This window comes from Labrus mixtus, chromosome 24 (genome assembly GCF_963584025.1).
Source record: "Labrus mixtus chromosome 24, fLabMix1.1, whole genome shotgun sequence".
In the NCBI taxonomy this organism is placed as follows: Eukaryota; Metazoa; Chordata; class Actinopteri; order Labriformes; family Labridae; genus Labrus; species Labrus mixtus.
This window is the reverse complement of record NC_083635.1, coordinates 5,942,714-5,961,974: the sequence shown is the minus strand read 5'-3', so window position 1 is coordinate 5,961,974 and position 19,261 is coordinate 5,942,714. Positions and strand designations below refer to the sequence as shown.

At 46.1% G+C, this 19,261-nt stretch overlaps 1 protein-coding gene across 2 annotated transcripts in view; it reads right to left on the bottom strand.

The window, feature by feature from the left end:
* pard3ba (par-3 family cell polarity regulator beta a) overlaps nt 1–19,261 on the bottom strand; it is a 156,996-nt gene that overhangs the window by 87,120 nt on the left and 50,615 nt on the right. For both annotated transcript variants that reach the window (XM_061032381.1, XM_061032382.1), the window contains 8 exons: nt 19,123–19,209; nt 18,775–18,900; nt 16,269–16,726; nt 14,147–14,286; nt 13,033–13,161; nt 5,085–5,270; nt 1,459–1,620; nt 536–622 (listed from right to left, as the gene is read on the bottom strand). In XM_061032381.1, the coding sequence (XP_060888364.1) occupies nt 536–622; nt 1,459–1,620; nt 5,085–5,270; nt 13,033–13,161; nt 14,147–14,286; nt 16,269–16,726; nt 18,775–18,900; nt 19,123–19,209 (1,375 nt within the window). The remainder of the gene's footprint in view (nt 1–535; nt 623–1,458; nt 1,621–5,084; nt 5,271–13,032; nt 13,162–14,146; nt 14,287–16,268; nt 16,727–18,774; nt 18,901–19,122; nt 19,210–19,261) is intronic.

Here is a 19,261-nt window from a genome sequence, read left to right as displayed (position 1 = left end):
GACGCCTGTCCTGCGTGTGGATGGTGTCAAGCGTGCGACTGCGCGCGTGTCTGGACCCGCGGCTGTGCGCGTCGATGCGCGTGTTGTCGGGCGTCGTGCGTCCCTGCATGTCTACAAGAGTTCGACTACGCGTGCGCCCATGTGTGTGTCTGTGATCGTAGCGCTCTCTGTTCAAGTTTCCCTCTGTGTGTGTGTGGAAGCCGCTCATTGTGTTGCTGTGAGAAACGAACCCAAACTCGTACCCCGAAACCGGCCTTTCTTCCTCTGCGTACCCGCCTTCATCATCACTGTACTCAGCATCCCTCAGGACAAACCCAAACCTGTAGCCGCTCTGCCTCTCCCTCGCCCTCTCCCTCTCCGTCTGGTTGAACCCATACGTGTATCTGGTGTGCGCCTCCCCCGGCCTCTGTGCGTAACGCTCCCTGTGGCTGTGAGGCAGCGGCTCTGACGCTCGCCTCCTCAGCGTGGGGAGGAGAGAGGAGGAGCGGTGAGGGAGAGGCGGCTGCTGCTGAAAGGAGGCGTCACCCGTCCGTACCTGATCGTTAGAGGATGTTGGGGTGTATGGTCGGTGGGAGGCGGGTCCGTTTGTGGCCGAGTTTGGTGCAGGGTTGGAACTACCAATCTGAAAGAGGAGAAATATCAACTATTTAACTGTCCTGGATTTCAAACATGACTCTGATTATAACAGATTTATAGATTCAAAGAGTTAAATACAAATTGTTTTGAATTGCTTCAATAGATTTCTTAAGCTTGCAGCTTCAAATAGGTTGTTTTTCATGCAGTTTTTACAATAATTCGCTTGTTATTTGCCACTGACAGGGTACGATTGCTATTCACAGGATACAGAATATTGGGGGAAAAAAATCAGCATAATCCCTGACAGTATTCCTCTAAATTGTGTCAGTCTTTTTGAGATTCTGAAGTGGCTCACGATGGTCTCATGTTGTCAGCAAACATGTAGGTCAGCTGGCGTACACTATGTTCCTCCGTGAACGGATCCCGATAGAGAATGACATTCCATTGATTTTGCCGTCACAGTTTCTGCCAGATACTTCTGAATAATCTTTGAACAGATCCGACTCTGCAGACGGCTCCATAATGCAGACGTATTCCCTAAATGTTTAACGACGCCATATTTATCAAAACAAATCCAGGGAGTCTAAAAAATGGATCCCACTGCCCCACATGCAGCACGAGTTAAAGTCATTGTTTTTACAGATTTAGAGACATTTACAGATTTTAATATTCTGTCATTGGACTTCTGCAGAATTTTAAAATCCTTCAAATCCGATGATATGAAACCACCAAGACTTTCAAAGACTTTAGAGCGCTTCCATGACCTCAAAATGTCGCTCACTTCTCTTAATGTGGATTTCACAAACAGACAGCGCGTCATTTAACCTTCATCGTACGAGTAAATCATGGAACAAGAGTGATGAGATGAAGTGTCTGTCATACCTGTCTGGGCGCTCGGAGCACGACCAGCTGGATGGTTCCTCTGTTGTTCCCCTCCGACGACATGGAACGTCTCAGCGTCTCCATGGCGGCGTGGTTGGAGCGTCCGAGCAGCGACTCGCCGTTCACTGCGATCAGCTGGTCGTTCACGGCCAAGCGGCCATCCTGCGGAGAGACGATGAACTGATGAGAATGATTGAATTGGGACAATTTTTTTTAAAACTTTTTAGACGACTAAGCAGAAAGAAAATAAGAAGATCAGTCCTCTTCTCACTATTTTTCTCTTTTTAAACTTAAAGATGAACTTTATTTTGAAAGAGAGGACTTCACTTGTATCCTGTCTATTTATTTATCAGTTATAAAATATACTATTCACAACATCTGGAGGCCTCTGAGCCAACACCACTACACTGCAAAACACTTTCTCTCACTAAGCTACAAGGTCGGTCGGATCATTTTTTCAGTTTTCCTGCTGCTATATTTGTCCAGCGACTAATTGCATCATTTTATTTTGTTATTGTTAGTCTGTTGTGTCGATGGCAGAATCCACAATAAAGTCCCTTATCTCTCCCTATTTTGACGTCTTCCTCTTCAGGTAATTCTCAAGTTACTAATTTATTCATTTCTTATTTAAAACAAGAAAACATTGAGGCGTTTGTGTGGCTGTGCTTGACACTAAACGCAAACAGAAGACGTGTAAAATGTAAAATAAAATCTTCAAAATGAAATAAAAAGTGAGTAAAAAATACTTAAAAATGGGAAAAAGGCAAGAGGCTGCCAAACTAAGACATGAGAGTTACAGAACAGAAACTTCTCCTCGTCTTCTGATTGTCTTTCTCTTCTTCCTGATGCTTCCAGTCTGACTTTGTTATGCTCATTGCTAACGAGATTCATTAAGACTTCATCCTCACGATGTTGTCGCGACACGCCTTAGAAGGTCTCGTTGGTTCATGCCTCTTGTGCTAATGTCTCAGAAATATTGAATCATATCAAAACGCTGGGATGGAAAGCAGGGAGGAGAAACCCTACAATAAATAAGACACGCTACACTGGTCGGTAATAAAGCTTTAAGAGAAGAGAAGAGAGATGAAGAGAGATTTGCAGAGGTGGATTCTGTGTGTGTGTGTGTGTGTGTGTGTGTGAGAGAGAAAGTGAAGTAGAAAATGAAAGAAGGGGGAAGGAGAGAAAATTGTAGAGTTAGCAATCTGGCGAGAGTGGGAGAGCCATGATAAATACATAGAGCAGCTAATGGAATAGCCTCCGTGGGCACTAAATCACTTCTAAGTGTTTTAAATAGCAGCTTCTCATAGAGAGAGGCAACAGTGAATATAGTGCCCTGGAGCGAGAGAGAGGGAGGGAGGGACAGAGAGAGAGAGAGAGGATGAAATGAGGAGAGCGATGCAGAGGGCAAATAAAAAAAAAAAAAAAAAAGAAAGAACAATAAAGATGGAGACACTTTAAGACACGCTGAAGTCTCTCTTTGTGTGTGTGAGGAGTCATGATCGGTCCATTATGGTCAGTCCTGCCCTTTGACCCCATCTCATTAACAAGGCACCAGTCTGGCTGACCTCTGGGATGGCAACACACACACACACACGCACACACACAGTTAACGCTGCACTCGACTCAAGAGTTTTGTCAGTAGAATTGGATTAACCAGTTGTATATGAAGGGTTTCATGTTTCATCTGTCCTTTGAGTTCAGCCTTCACGGGTAAAGCTACAAACTCAGCTGAATAAAAGTCGGAAGTTTGACTCAGTCAAGAGTTTTTCATCAGCGTCAAAACGGAAGACGGCGAGCTAAAAGTTAGCGACAGCTTGATTTGCAGTCCTGAGGCCCGGCAGAGAAAAGCATCAGAGAAACATTTCGGTCACATGGGACAACTTTCTCCAATGTTTTCACCCGTTTCAAATACAGAATTATTAGTTCTGGAAAGAAAACATCATCTCGAGATTAAACTTTGTTAAGATCTCATCTCCCCTGCCCCTTCTGAGATCTTGTGGATCTTGAGTGCGCCGTAACTGAGCTCGGTCGTCATTACGTCTCTGTACATTCATACTGAATTTATAGCGCAGCAGAAGCATGAGGTGTAGAGAAACAGCGGGACATGCGCACACACACACACACACTGCACTTCCTGTTTCAGTGTTTTAATCGTTACTATGTTCGGCTCCGTTCACCTTCCTGTGAAATGACAAAACAAGCAGAAAGTGTACAGATTGAACTGACAAAAAGCGGGTCTGATCTGGTGTCTTGTCAGCTGACGATTCGGCTTCTCGTCTTTTTCAGAGGGCGGCCTTAAGACGCGCGCCTTCTTCAAAATTCGAGGGATTTCATGAAATATTGATGCCCGTTGCCAAAATCAGCGCGTGTCTGTGATATTCCCTATTAATATCTCCACTCTGCATGTAAGCCGCAGAAGCAGGCTACATGTAATTTTAATTTGTTTTCTTGAACGCGCTCTTTGATGCGATAGTTCGACAGGATCGGGGATAAAGTCGACGACCAGTTTTTTCTTTTTCTTTTAAAAATATAATCGAGGCTGCCGTCTCTGACAGCAGCAGAACCTCTTTAATGGAAATAGGTTAGATCTCTCCATGACTCTTCCTCATCTCCTCCCTCTTTTTTTTTTTTTTTTGTGTGTGTGTGTGTGTCAGTCAGACTCGGGGGACGCCGGCTTCCCTCCTCTGCCCCGGCCCTGGATCTGCTAAGTCTCATCAGGCTCCTTTAGCTGCTTTCATTAGCATGCATCAAGATGGAGGAGACACTCAGACTGACGCCCTGATGGATTGTCTTCCTGCTGCCACTTTGCACTTTTTCTCCTCGTATTCCATCTCTCTTTTGTTTTCTTCCTGATCATTTCTTCCCTCAATACTGTCTGCCTCATTCCCATCTCCCTCTTATGTGGTTACTCGTCCCAGAAAACCCTGTTTTGCAGCCGGGCGCAGATCTTTGTAGGCCATTCGGTCGCAGAGCTATCACATCAGCAGCTGTCAGGAGCCTCTTTCTGGCCGCCCTGATCCCAAACCAGCCATTTATCTATAAGGCCACACTCGTCTCTGTGCGTGCGCTGCAGATCTGGGTGCAGCAAAGAAGATGTGACACGTGAAAGAAGGAGGGGATATTGAGGCCAAGTGGAGGAACCTCAAAGTGCTGAAATGGGATGTTTCTCCTTCCTGATGCACTCACAACTTGACGTGAGCACTGAGTGATAGCGATAAGACGGCTGCGGGTTGGTGCGACGGGAGTGGTTGTTCGCAAAAGGTCAACGGGGGTCAGGGGTCGCGGAGTAGGGAGGGGAGGTGTTGACTCGGAGAAAGGCAGGAAATGAGACGGAGGTGCGAGAAGCACAAAGGAAGGGGATAAGAGGAGACACATCAGAGGGAAGAGGAAGGAAAGCTGTGTGTCCACCTCCATGAGCTGGAACATTCCTGGTAGTTTTGCTTTTCTTGTTCAACTCACACATTTCTGTCTTCTTTCTTTAAACAAGCTTCAAAGGATTTGTCGTCCCTCATTGGTAGGACGATGTTCGCTACATTTCTGGATTCTTTTATGTTTTTATGTGTTTGACTTTTGTTTGTCTTCTCAAAAAGGACGCTTCTGCAAACAACCTCTGAGTCCTTCTTTACCTTGTAGGCGGCCCCCCCGTGGATGATGGACTTGATGAAGATGCCCAGGTCCTCCCCGGTCTCTCTGGACTTGTTTCCCTTCAGGCTGACCCCGAGGCCGGCCGAGCCCGTTTCATTCAGCGGCACCTCGTACATGAGCTGCTCCTTGCCGTCCTCGTACACCAGACTGCCCGCCTCCTCGTCTTTCTGAAAAACACGGACAAAGACGACAGCAGGGATCGGTTTTTAAGACTTTTACCAAAGTTTTCTTGAAGTGTTTTGTAAAAAGCTTTGATTCCCGACAGGAAAAGCCTCTCCATACAAACACCTTATACCTGCTTTACATAATTAGTGCTGTGTGTGATCACTGACGAATGAGGAAGGAGCACCATGTCTAACGCTGTGACACTCCTACAGCTTCTCTGATTATGCTCAACAGAGTTAAAAAAAAAAAAAAGAAAAGAAAAGGGAAGGAGCAGGGAAACGGATTAAAGAGTCAGATGGAAGACGGCGGAGGGGAAGAAAATAGAAAAGCAGGAGAAAGAAAAAGAAAAAGAGGAGCAGGTGTTGCATACAAGACAGAGAGATGAAGGTGTAGTGAGGAGGAGGAAGAGAAAGTAGAGTGGTTATTCCATTTGGAGATGAAAGGCACAGACGGAGAGCACGCCATTTCTAAAGGAAACATAATAACCTTTTCATACCTCTTCCTGCAGCACAGTGGGGGAGGAAGGAGGAGGACAAGGAGGAGGAGGAGGGGGTATGGAGGAGCAGAGGAGCATTTAAAAGTAATAACCCTTCCCCGAGGTATACCCCGCTCTTCTCATTCCTCCTCCTCCTCCCTCTTTACATTTCATCCTCATCTCTAAACCTTACTGTACTCCTCTCCCTCGCCACAGGTCTCCATCTACATCCATCGCCCACCCACTGCCGTCAAACGTGGAGAAAATGACCCGTGGCATCGAAAAATAAAGATGGAGGAGGGCGACAAAAAAACAACAAAAAAAAAACAAAAAAAAGAGGGAAAATGTCTGTCATTAGAGGACGGTAAAATGGAGAGCAGGAAGAATAAAATGCCAGGTTCAGTCACCCAGTGAGAAAAAGAGGCCTCAGCACCACCTCCATATCAAGCTTTTCTTTTTCTTCGAAGAGGAGGGATGGAGGGTTAAGAGGGTGTGAGTGCACGCACGGATTCCTTTTATTTTCCTGCTCTTTTTGTGACTGGAGTCGGACGGAGAGTTGACTTATTTCAGGATTTAGAGGAGACAAAGAAGAGGAAGGTGGAAGGGAAATCTGGAGGAATTAGTGCAAACAATAAAAAAAAACACAAATTCATCACGGATATCAAAAAAAAAAAAAAAAAAAAGTGGAGGAACGTGCAGTCTTTATATGAGCAATGTGCAAACATCAAAATGAGGGTAGGCAGTGATCTAAGGCGGGAGATGCTTTGTGTCTTTTGCTGGACGGAGGGAGTTTGAAGAGACGGTGACACTTCTTGGTTTTGTCAGATTTTGTTGCTGCCAGTCGGAGCAGCTAGGTTCCCCTCCTGGCTCTTAGGAAGAAAACAGGTTTTAAGGGAGTTATGCATTCGCTTAACTTTGAAACCAAGAGGCTATGTCTACTCTTACATTTTGCAAGCACTAGTGCCCGAACATCACATGCAAAACAGAGGCCACGGTAAATGAGGATAAAATGCACTTGAAGATGTTTTCATTGATTGCACATCACAGCTTATGTAGGCCGAGAAGAATATGTATATAGCAGCCATACCACTTGTCACAGCTGTAAAAGATCCGCGCAGCAATGCCAGGATTGCTGAGGCTTACATCACCCGCCAATGAATCAAGAAAATCCATGTTCAGGTTTCCCCCTCTCATCTTGGCACAGCGCTGAAGGATGTGGGAGTCAAAATGTCCTCCGGTCTAATGTTGTGGGTGCTCACACTTTCCACGCGGCTGCGATCCTCCGTCCCCTCGCATTCTGTCTCTCGTCTGTCAGCTGTGCTCTTGCGACTGCTTTCGCCGAGGCGCTTAATTAAAACAGCAGCCTGTTAGAAAACCTTAAGGCCAAGAGGGGCTACTCCGCTCCACAGTGTGAGTCAGAGCTCCAGTCACCGAGATAAACCTGGAAGGTGTCTGCATCACAGTCAAAGACGCTCAAAAAGGAGCCGATCTCACCCACGGTGTTTAGTCACCGCTTTCATTTTGCATTAAAAACAGATGACGGCCGAGTGAGTATTAATTAGAGCACGACAGATATTAGATGCATGATGACATCATCACCCAGTGCCTTACAGAGCGCTGACAACCTTTACAAAAAGGAGTCAAAGAGCTATTTCAAAATCTTTCGCAGCGACAGTTTCTGAAAGGATTTGTCAGGGGATGCGCTCCCATCCCTAACCTTAAATCTACCGTTTAGCAATTTTCTGCCCTCAAGTTTGCCTAAAAAGTCGTTTCCTGCAGAGAAATATTTTCAGACAATGATCCGATACACAAGCCATATGTGTAAAAGTTTGAAAGTCATAGTTGTGCTTTGCGCACGGTGCATCACAGCGGGCTTTGTTCCTCTACCTTTCAAAATAAAACATGTCATTCTTCACAGGGAGGGTCAGACATCCTGGTAAAGTTTAAAAAAAAAAATGAAACACATTGTTTAAGTGTAGCTACTGAATATAAATCAAAATACCAATTAAACTTTATTTCTTAAGTCGACAAAAACACATTCGGTGATCGTCTTTCAGCTGAGGGCTCGTGTTCACTTTTCTTGAAGTGATGATAACAAGAAAATGAAGCACAATTCTTCCCTGGAAAGTCATGGAAGCCATTTCTATTTCAGTATAACCCAAGGCGGCTTTTGAGTCGGGGCTTATTTTTATCAACAAGGCGTTTCAGAGCGCTGCAACTCAAAACCGGAGGAATTACAAAGACAATCCGCCACTTCCTGCTTGAGAGACACTTGAGAGGACTCAGGTGGCAACCTGGGAGGTTTTTAAATACCTCTGTGATCGAGCTGCAATAACACACGGGGTGAAGGAGGCTTCATCAAAGCCGGGAGGATATTGGAAAGTTATGAAACAGCAAAGTCTCACGATGTCGACTCGTTTATCTTTCGCCTCTCGCTGCTGATTCCGATGTATTTACACAACAAAGTGAATCTCAGCGGTGGTCCTAACACACGCACACACTCCAGTATCCCCTTTAATGCTCTTACCTTGGGGGCAGATTGTGTCCCCCAGGGGTCTGAGACCCCATGGCTCCACTCTGTGACCCCCTCCTCCCCCTCAATATGAGCCCTTTAGCAATGGCTCTTTAACAAGCTTTTAGCCAGGGGAGAGACCACCCTCCCCAAATGAGGAGACAAAAAGGAGCTTTTTCCTACCCCAGGGTGGGTGGCGAGGAAGAAGAGGAGGGGGGGGGGGTTGATACACAGCGATTACACAGAGGCTTTTGTTGAGGAGGATTTCTAAATGGGGGGTTTCAAAGCGGCGGGATTAGCGGTGAGAGCGACATTCAATTAAGATGAGATCTCGGCGTGCTCGGAGGCGACGACGGAGCTGCCAATTAATCGCCTTAATGTCTGCATCTTCACCGCTTTACACCTTTACCTCGCGACGAAGAGAAAGGGAAGTTTAATGACTGATTGAGGGATAAATCTGGGGTGTTACTGGGGGGGGGGATAATGGAAAGTGGAAGACGAGCTTCAAACTGGAATAAAGAAGAGGGACAGACAGAGAGGCAGCAGCAACAAAGAAAAGTCACCCTCTGCCTGACGAGCCTCCTTTCCTGTGATCTGGCCTAGGTTTGAGGGTCAGCATGTGCAGATTGACCCTCCGTCCTGTCCTTGGCAGAACTCAAAATCCCGCAGCTTTCCCCTTCACACGAACACACGCACATCCACTCCTGCTGGAACCCACAAAAACTCACACATCACAAAAGAATCTCTGGAGGGAAAAAAAAAAAAAAGCGAGGCCCGGCGAAATAATGAGAACAGCGCGGGGTTGGAGAGACGCAGAAACGCTGACAGGAATGAAACTGTGATTAGAAGTTATCACTTTTTAATTACTCTGAGAGGACAGGAGACGGGCTAGAAAAGCGTCCTCCTTTTGTACCCTAACCATGTGGCTGATTCGGAGGCTTTTGTTGCTCTTTTGACTGAATGAGACCGCTCTGCCTCACAGCGCTGACGACCGAGCGCTTTCACACAACCACATGTGCTCATGAAACATCAATACCTGCTCTATTGAAACTAATCAATCAGCAGTTCAGCTACTTCCTCTAAAAGTCTACTTTACTTGTACAGGAGGGATAAAAAAAAAAGACTATGTGACTTCTGGAGGAGAGGATATAAATCTTGTAGGTTGGCAGCCGGATTGAGCAGGAAGAACAGAAACCTCAACCTCGCTTCAAACTGCTGCGTCAGTCACTTCTGAAGCATCTTCTGGCAAAAAAAAATCTGACCATGTCCAGGGCTGCTGCTGCTGCTGCTGCTGCTGCATCCGGCATGATGAACTGACCTCTACTCTCCAAGTGTCCTTCACTTAAAAAAATCTGCCTCTGTGCAATAAAGAACATTTATTTTACCCTCTTCTCTCACTTATTTTTAGACATGTAGCTGCAGAACTCTTTGGCACGTTGGTCTGTCCGCCAGTTTGGCTGAGACGGAAATATCCAGATTGAGTTTGGACGCACTGCCATGAAATCTAGTAAATGCATTCTTGTCTCCAGCAAGATGAAATTGAAAGAGCTTCAGAGTTTGAAGTCATCAACATAAGGAAGACTTTTAGTTGTTCTGATTTGGGACCAATTACAGTTCTCGCAATCATTTTTGAGCATGCCTTTTTTTTTCTTCTTTTTTTTTTTTAACGTTACCAAACTGGTCACCGCTGCTTAAGGCCCTGACACAACCGAGGAGATCGCCGTCCATCGGTCGTAGTGGAACCGTCGGTGAGCCATCGTCGCCCCCGGTTTTAGCTCTGCTCGGTGTGCCAGGGCCTCATGAGAGGTACTGCATGTGAATGGAGCTGCAGAGCTTTGTCCCTGTTTCTGACAGGAGTAACTATGAAAGAGCTTTGTCGGTATTTGAAGCACACACTTCATCCTTAACGTGCAGAAGTGTCTGAATGTTACTAATACTCTCCTCTTCAGCGGTGACGGCCAACTTCTCTGGACTTATTTATTTCAGTGTCACTTTCAGGTTCAGTCAGACGTTAAATTTAATTATTTTGGATACAAGGACGCGACCCTGTGAGTAATGATCTTTCTCTTTCTCTCTCCATACCGCCTTGACTGATACTTTCTCTCTGGAGTCTTTGTCATGCACCGTACCCACACCGTTCTAAAAATATATACCTGCTTCTGAGCTGAATCGAGCCGTTTTAACCAGCTTCGTGTTAATCTCTTAACCTGTTTAGGAGTTTTAAAGGATACACAAAAAAGGCATAAGCAAACTTTTCTTCAGTGAGTGAGATTTTAAGAGAGGCTTTTTTAGGTTCAAACCACAGGAGAGAGGCAGGTGGGGCTTTCCTCCTGCAGGCACATAATCAGATTGTGATCAGGTAATCAGCCACTACTTACAGATCATTTCATTTAAATGTGTCATGAATGGTTCCAGATACCCAAAGTGACGTTGTTGTTTTTTTCATATTAGAATAACTCAAGCATCAAGCAGAGCGAGTTAAACCTTGATTTATGCGAATAAACTGATACTGTGGATTAATTATCTGTGGCAGCAACAGCGAGGTTACTCAAGGAAAACTCTGAATTGTTTTTCAGCCAATTAATCTCAGCCGATCCTTCATGTAAAAGTGCGATAATGAATTGCTGATCTGCATCTGATGCTTCTTTTTTTTTTAACAAATACCACCGTGGTTCTGTGGATACATAACGGCAGTTTTTTTACAAGATGACACAGCGACTCTAACCGTGATGAATATTCATGTGCAGCCAGGCAGACGTGCAGACAGACACCTACACAGGAGACATTTTTGGGATCGGCAGATGGCCACGTCGGCTTAATGCGTCTCCATCATCATTACATCTTTTGTGCGACTAAATCGTAGCGAGCCGCTCCTTGCTAGCGCTCCTCATGAATTTCCACAACAATTTACAACTTGAGAAGAAGTGGAGCAATTAAGAAAGAGGCGAGGGAGGAGAAGGAGGGACGCAATCCTTCTTTTTGTGTTTTTAAGGAAGATTTTTCAAAGCTGTAGCTGTGTTTGCAGGCTCTTGCATGTACTCATTTGGCTAGTTTGAATGATGATGAACGATCCAAGATGGCCGACAGAGGCGACTGATGTGCAGCGGCTCAAATGGTGATGCAAATACACCAGCACATGCAAAACTCCAGAAGAAAAATGCAAATGAAAAGACTCGCTCAGCATAAAGCAACAACTGCATCAACATCAATCGAGACGTCTCCCTCACTTTCTCCCAAACCAGACTTTTACATTTCAAATACAATTCTTTGAAAACATCTCTCCTCTACTCACTGTCCTGTCTCTACAATAAAGGCACAAAAATCCCTTTGCAGCACGTTGCATTCCTTTTCTGGACTTTTGGTTGAGTTTTTGGATTTGCATCTGTACCTACATTTGCAGCATGTTTTCGTATTGCAAATCGTTGCAGGTTGATCGCCCCTTGTCTGCAGCTGGAATTCTCTCTCTCCCTCTCTCTCTGGTAGTTACTGCATCTGTGCTTTTTATGTAATCCATCGCTTTTTGAGGGTTCGCACATCTAGATTCAATGACGCAGACTCTCTAGAGTGCCCGTGTGTTGTTATGTCTGTAAATATGTGAGGGTATGTATACATGTGTGTGTGTGTGTGTGTGTGTGTGTGTGTGTGTGTGTGTGTGTGTGTGTGTGTGTGTGTGTGTGTGTGTGTGCGCTTAGGGGGCATCAAACTGTCTTTGAGGTTTGAGGACTGTGCTGGAGATAAGGGGGCCAGATCTCACAGGGGGCACCGACAACTTCAACAGAGGCAGGAGTGAAGGCTCTCTCTCATTCTGCCTCCCTCTCTCCCTCTCTCCCTCTCTCTCTCTCCCTCTCTCTCTCTCTTTAAGTCTCTAATGCACAAATACAAGCAAGTGTTAGATGAAAACTGTAGAGGCTCTTCAAAGTGCACTTGTTATGCCAAGACTGCTGGGCCATTAATGAGGGCAAACTATTTTGGGAAGCAGTAACTTGGATGTTTAAAGACTGTGTGTGTGTGTGTGTGTGTGTGTGTGTGTGTGTGTGTGTGAGAGCACAAGTGTTCAAGTTTTTATCAAGGACTAGGTGGTAAGGAGTTTGTCTGCCTGAGTGTGTGCGCAGCAAAACTCTAGGTGTGAATATGCATCAGTCACTACAAAGGCCCAGCGCGCCTTTTTCAGACCTCTTTGAAGTAACGGAAAGGGAATCATCAGAATAACCGCAGAGGACAGAGGGGAGAGAACAGAGTCAAAACATCATTTACAGAGAGCGGCTGACTTTCACAAGGCCACCTGGCTGTGTGTGTGTGTGTGTGTGTGTTTATTGATAATATGTCCCTGGTTCCACAGCCCTGATGTTGACCTGTGACTCTGTGAGCGGCCGCAGGTACGCGGTCACTTAAAACCTGCGGCGTGCCGACATGCGTGGACATGCTAGCACGTTTCCTGCAGGGCTGCTGTGGCGTATGTGCAAACTTCCTCGTTGCATGGCTGTGTCAACAAACCGAAGAGGGACAGGAAGGGCTGGAGCGTGCTCTGGGTGTGTTTGTTTTGTGCGTCCGTGTGTGTGGTGTTTATAGGCACAAGGGCACAGAGCGAAAAGTGGAGAGAAAAAGAGGGAAAAAGTGGCACAATGTGGAGGAAGGAAAGAGGGAAACGAAGAGGAGGAGACAGAAAGAGTGACGACCATGAAGAGAGAGAAGCTGACAGAGCAAAGGAGAGAGAGAAGTGGGGGTACTCTGGAGGTTCAGCCAGCTGTGTGTTTTTTGCATCTTCACACTCTCTTACCAGTTCCCGAGGCAGGAAGATGTCCTCCTGCCGCGCCACCACCACACACACGCTCTCCCCCTGCTTGGTGCTGCGCAGCATGGCGACCAGCTCCTCCTGGCTGCGGCCCGTCATTTCGACTCCGTTCACCTGCGCACCAAAACAGAAACAGAGCAGAAAACAAACGCACAGGGGAGTAGATTAAAGCCTTGGTGTGTAATCCACTGGCAGAGCTTCAACAACACGTATCAAACCACACTCATAGAGGACAACGCTTAACATGTTAGAGCGTTTGAGGGAAGTGGCAGAAGAAGAAAAAACACTTCTAATGATGGTTTTCATAAAGGTTGTCAGTCTACAATATTGAGGTTCTTCATAAACGTCAAGCGGACTTTTTCTTCTGTAGAAAGAAGTCCGACCTAAAACACTCTACAGTAGAAATCTGTTCATCTGTAGGATATAAGGATTTGAATTTGACCATTCATGATGTTATAATCATATATTTTCACATCCTCTAGGATCCCCAAGTTGCTCCCACTGCTTCGTCAGCGACATATGACACTTCATGTTCTACATTTCCACGCTCATGAAATAGGTTTAGAACTTGAAATGTAAGATGCATGAAAGTGTGGATCAAAACAACTCAGGATTTGTAGGATCAATTCGACGGGTCGTGTTTACCGAAGATCTACAAAGTCAGTACAGTATTCGCCGTGGCTCTAACAGGCTTTATATTCCAGCTGCTCGGGTTATCCTCCGTAACTGAAAATGCCAAGTTTAGCTTAAGGCGGGTTCTGAGTCACTTAGGCATCATGACAGATAACCTGTGCACCTGTAGAGAATCATGTTGTCTGTAAACATGTCAGAGGTGCCACACATCATACTTTTCAAGAATGTATTTGCCTATGTGGTTAATATCTTCAAGTTTAAGATATAACAATGGATGCAAACAAATCCAATAAATACACATTTACACGTTTATTATTATTCTAGTTTTGGTTGTGACACGGGGGACTTTTTTGCGTTCCAGGTTTGATCTGTGGAACAGGAAGAATTTTGTGCTGTGCTGACTGTTTTTTTGTAATCTTGCCGTGCCTTTAAAAAAACGGCCACACATCACTTTTGGAAATCCTACCTCCAGGATGCGGTCTCCCGGCTGCAGGCGGCCATCTTTGACAGCGGCACCGCGGGACAGGATGTTCTTCACGAGGATCGGCCCTGGCCCGTGGACCGAGGAGTCTCGGGTTACCACGGTAAAGCCCAGACCCTCTGCACCTGGAGGAAAAGAAGATTTTTTTTAATTCATTAACTTTATGACATTTTTTTGATTTTCCTCTCGTCTCCCTTTTTGTTCACTTCTCCCCTCTCTGGTCCTGACGAACCTGGTCCACAGTTTGAGCAGCTTAAACCACATTAACTTCTGTTTAAGAGTCTGCTTTCCTCTGGAGGAGAGAGGGGGCGTGGGGGGGGCTGTTGCCTGGCTCATCCTCTGAGCTGCCGGGAGAAGGCTTCTCTCCGAGCCGGATTAGACAGACTCTGCCTTTAATTTCACGTGTGAGCAGGCCGAACGGTGGCTGATGAAGGGAGGCAGAGGGAGAAGATGGGAGGAAGGTGGAGGCGGGGGGGGGGGGTAAGAGAGAGAGAAGAACCTGAGAGATATTATTCCCTTCTCTAGCTTCCCTCCCTGGGGATGCAACGTGATTTCCACAAAGATTTTCCTTGTGGGTGTGAGCTTGGTTTTATCTGTGTGTATACACTTACAAGTGTGTCTGTGTGTATTTCAGGGGCCACACACACACACACACACACACACACACACACACACACACATAAGCATGAGCCATCAACCCCCAGAGCCTCCACCCTCTCCCTTTTTCACGGCCTCACAAGCCCCAAGCCATGAGTGAAATGTGCCACGCTCTGAGTGTGTGTGTGTGTGTGTGTGTGTGTGTGTGTGTGTCTGTGTGTGTGTGTGTGTGAGAGCAAAGCCGGCGTGGCATACTAAAGGCGGTGAGCGATGCTATCTGGTCTCCGAGCTAAGCCTCTGCCTGCCCTACATTAGCGCACCTAAAACCTCACCGCCTGTCAATCAGGGAGAGAAAGAGCCTGTTGCCAAGGGAGAGGGTGTTAGAAACCCCATAATATCCCCCGCTCTGATCTTGCATCGAGTGAAAGGGATGGAGGCAGACGGGGGGGGGGGAACAAAATCAAACAATGGAAAGATGGAGGGAGAAGGAGAAGAAAATAGGAGGGATGGAAAAGGTGCTGGGAACAAAAAGAGACCGTAAAAAGGCGGAGAGAGCTGAAAAGTGTGGAGCCCATTTTTCTTCCATCCTTTCATCTGAGTGTCTCCGGCTTTTTCTCCGGGCACCTGTAGCGAGTATGTGTGGGCGTGTGCATGCAGCCCAATTACAGCAATCCTTTTCAATGCCCCGTAACACTACAGGTTGCTAGAACAGAGCCTATTCACAGCCCAAAGAAGCTATTCCAGTGTTATCGACACATCAGCAGCTCCTGCACGGATGTGTTTGAGAGGGATAAGAGATAAGGCGGCCGGGAAGCCAGACTGATTCAGGCTGGGTTAAAACCTAAAAGGTAAAAACAGACGCATGGTCTGTGAGGTTATCCTTAAGAAATGGAAAATGTCTTCACGATGGAAAGTTACTTTCAATAGTGACTTAATGTTCTTTCAGGGGGATGAGCCATATATGGAACTATTTCTTTCCAAAAATCGATACCTCAAATAAATCTGTCTTCTAGGGGGAAATATCACATTGAGAATTTCCAAATGAGACGCTCAGGAGATTTGAGTTCCCTTGTTATGAGATAAGAAAAAGAAATGTGGAAGAAAACTAAAAATAAGCTAAAATATCCTCAAAAAGACCAGGGATCATTTTTACTATCGAGGAAGGGATAGGAGTGTGTGAGTTGAACCTTATGCAAGCGTTGCGAAATGATTTTCTGTTTGCTCTTTTTGAAATGTGAAATTGAAATCACAAGAGACTTGAGGGCTCACGCCGCTGTTCGCTGTCGCAGTGTGTTAGAAGCCGAGGAGGCGGCAGAGGCCGAGCTCTCGAGTAGACGGGGCTCCCCCAACCTCCAGCGAGGGGATCGGGCACTACTACCATCTGACGTCCCTGACGCCCAGCCACCACCGTCGGACTGCGTTGTCCTCACAACCATGGTGATTATAGTTAACAACCAATAAGAGAGCTTCCTCAAGTATCAAACAGAACAGTATGAGGCTGCCTGTTTACCTTTCTTCAGGTCGATTTTGATCCTCTTGCCTCCCTTCTTGTTGGCCAGGTTGGACAGAACGGGGCTCTTACTGGTCAGGGGGCTCTGGCTGCGGGTGTTGGGAGACGGTGATGCGCTCGCTGCTCTGGCTGGAAGTGCAGGAGAGACCCTCTCCACGGGCCCGGACAGAGGCAATGGAGGTGGTGTATTTATCGCAGCAGATGGCTCCGGGGTCTTCGCGCGCGTATCCGGCTGCCTCGCTTCCAGTCTGCTGATCGGTTTGGGTTCTTGTTTGGGTTCTGGCTGGGGTTCCGTTTTCGCCCGGGCCACCATGGGACTCTTGGCTTTAGCAGCGGCCTCTTTGCCGTCGAAGAGCTGTCCGATGAGGCTCTTCTCATAGCGATGCTTGTTGCCCACCGGGACGACTTCTAGACGCACAGAGGACGTGTTCATTGCCTGGCGGAAAACTTCCTGAGACCTGGGGACAGAAAGGTCAAATGAAGGAACGAGAAAAAGTCACATTGCAATTATACATCTCTGTCTTATTCTGTATTTCAGGCAGAAGAAAGTTCAACAACAGCCTGTTAGCATGTAGATTATAGAACATAACATAAACTGGTGAATCCTGCAGGATATGATGTGTCTGCAGAATAGCATTTGAGATGTGATATTCTTTGTTTGTGATGGTTTAAATTGTCTTTTGTTGTTGTTATATTTGGTCCTTTTGATGCCTTTTTATGAGACAGGACAGCTGAAGAGAGACAGGAAATGTTGGGAGGAGAGAGCGGGCGACAACATGCAGCGGCGATGGTCGAGGCCAAACACACGGCTGCTGCGATGAGGACAAAAACGTCGGCGCATGGGGCGTGCAATAACCTTAAAAATGCGTCATGGACGACTTGCTCGCCTGCTAATCTACATTTTACAGATTGAATAATAAACAGTCTGTTTTATTTTCAAGCCTCTGTCAATATCAGGGTCCTCATCAAACTATCTGAATGATCAAATAATCCCAGTTCAGTACTAAAAAAGTTATAATGATCATATTTGTGGCACTTCATGCAGCACAAGACTTAAGCCAACAGTGCCAATTTGCCTGGAGGAACACTACAAAGAGGGAGAAAGTCAGGCGGCGCACAGAAGGAGAACGGCTTGTGCATCGTAAATGGAGCTGTGTTTTCAATTTGGATCGGGCACAGAGTGACTCCTCCAGCTGGTTTGGGACACCGCGGTCCCTGTCAGATGTGGGAGAGACCTTACAGCGGGCTTTAATAGACTACCATCAGCACAACAGCCACACAGCACAGACAACCCATTCAGCTCCGACACAGAGAGAGGACGGAGAGAATAGAGCGAGGACGGGGACGAGGAGGTGTGGGAGGAGAAAATTAGGAAAGGAACAGAAAGAAAGCAGAGATGTGGTGGAGAGATAGTAAAGGCACACAATGAGAGGGATTTGTCTGTGCTGATAAAGGAGACAAACTGAACGGCAGGTGAGATATCGTGTAACAATGGTGGCAGGTAAGAGGTAGTACACGGCACACAAACACAGAAAGATGTTATTGTTCTGCCTTTTTGGGGCTTTATTTAGCCTCTAATTACATCCCTGACACATAAAAAAAAAGACAAGTCTATTTCTAGGATTGGTTTCGATTGGTTTAAGGTCAAGCTATAATCTGTGCTCAGCTTTGTTAGAGAGAGAAACCTCACTCTGCAATCATAAGAGGACTGCTTGTTTTTATAGATTTAAAAAAAGACCCGACAGAATGGTTTCTTTTTCTTCTCTTTGATGGAATCATCTCCCTGATTGCATCCTGTCAATTTCACGAGGACGAATCAATCAGTTTAACGACTCTGAAGCGGATCCTCTCGTCTTCAGAGCAGACGCAGACTCTCGTTTCCAAAAATGATGCCACTAAGGACCGCCTTCACCCTGCTGTTGTTTTAACGGCCAGCAGGGGGCGACTCAAATGATTGCAAAAGAAAATGAGCTGATTTATCGCCTCAGTAAACATCTTCCTGATTACTTTATCGTCTAAATCTCTAGTTTCAAGTCTTCTTCGGTGGGGCATCATGTTCATTTTGCAGCATATGATTTTGTTCTAAGTCAAATGGAAGCTAGAGGAGGTTCTGCTGTAAGGATTGGCCTATGATTACTGTCAGGTATATACGTATGTGTGAAATAATACCTTCTAACGCATGCAACATAGCCCTGAAACTGGCAAACAAATCAGGGTAGACAAAGTGGAACAGAAGCTCATTAGCACCTCTGAGGTATGTGTTTGGTGTACAAAATATCCAAAATACTGAGAGGATTAAGAGTTGTTTCAGTGACAAGAGAGTGTACTTCGGAAAATGGAAATGCTGAGAGAAGATGAGGTCACCACTCTAACATTCAGAGCTTCAAGTTTGAGATATTTATTAATGAATAGTGAAAGCTGATTGGATGACATGACATGGCTTTGTAAAGTAAAACACCTCAACATGGCTGCTTTCAAACCCTGAATGTGGATGGAGTATACTCACTGTGCAAAGGTTTTGTCCTGGAGCGGCGTGTCGTTGATCTGAACGATGCACTCGTCCGCCTTGAAGAGATCCTCTTTCTTGGCGCGGCTGTTTTCCTCGATGCCTTTAATGTGGAGGCCCAGGGTTCTTGAAACACACACACACACACACACACACACACACACTGAAGAGTCAATATGAATCCAGGGAGGTAAACACTTTCATGACTGCATGCCAGCGGCGCTTGAATTCGTTATGCAAGTCTATAAGTCAACATTGCCATCTGCCTTTCCTTATGGAAGTCACATTAATTATGAGTGTGTGTGTGTGTGTGTGTGTGTGTGTGTGTGTGTGTGTGTGTGCGCTTACCGTCCACTCAGAGAGGAGCAGTAGGGGACGACATGGATACCCAGAGGGCCCCAGTCAGCTGGAAACTCCACCGACCTCGTCATGGAGCTGTCAAAAAACACACACATGCACCGAGACTTCTTTACAGACACTGAAAACC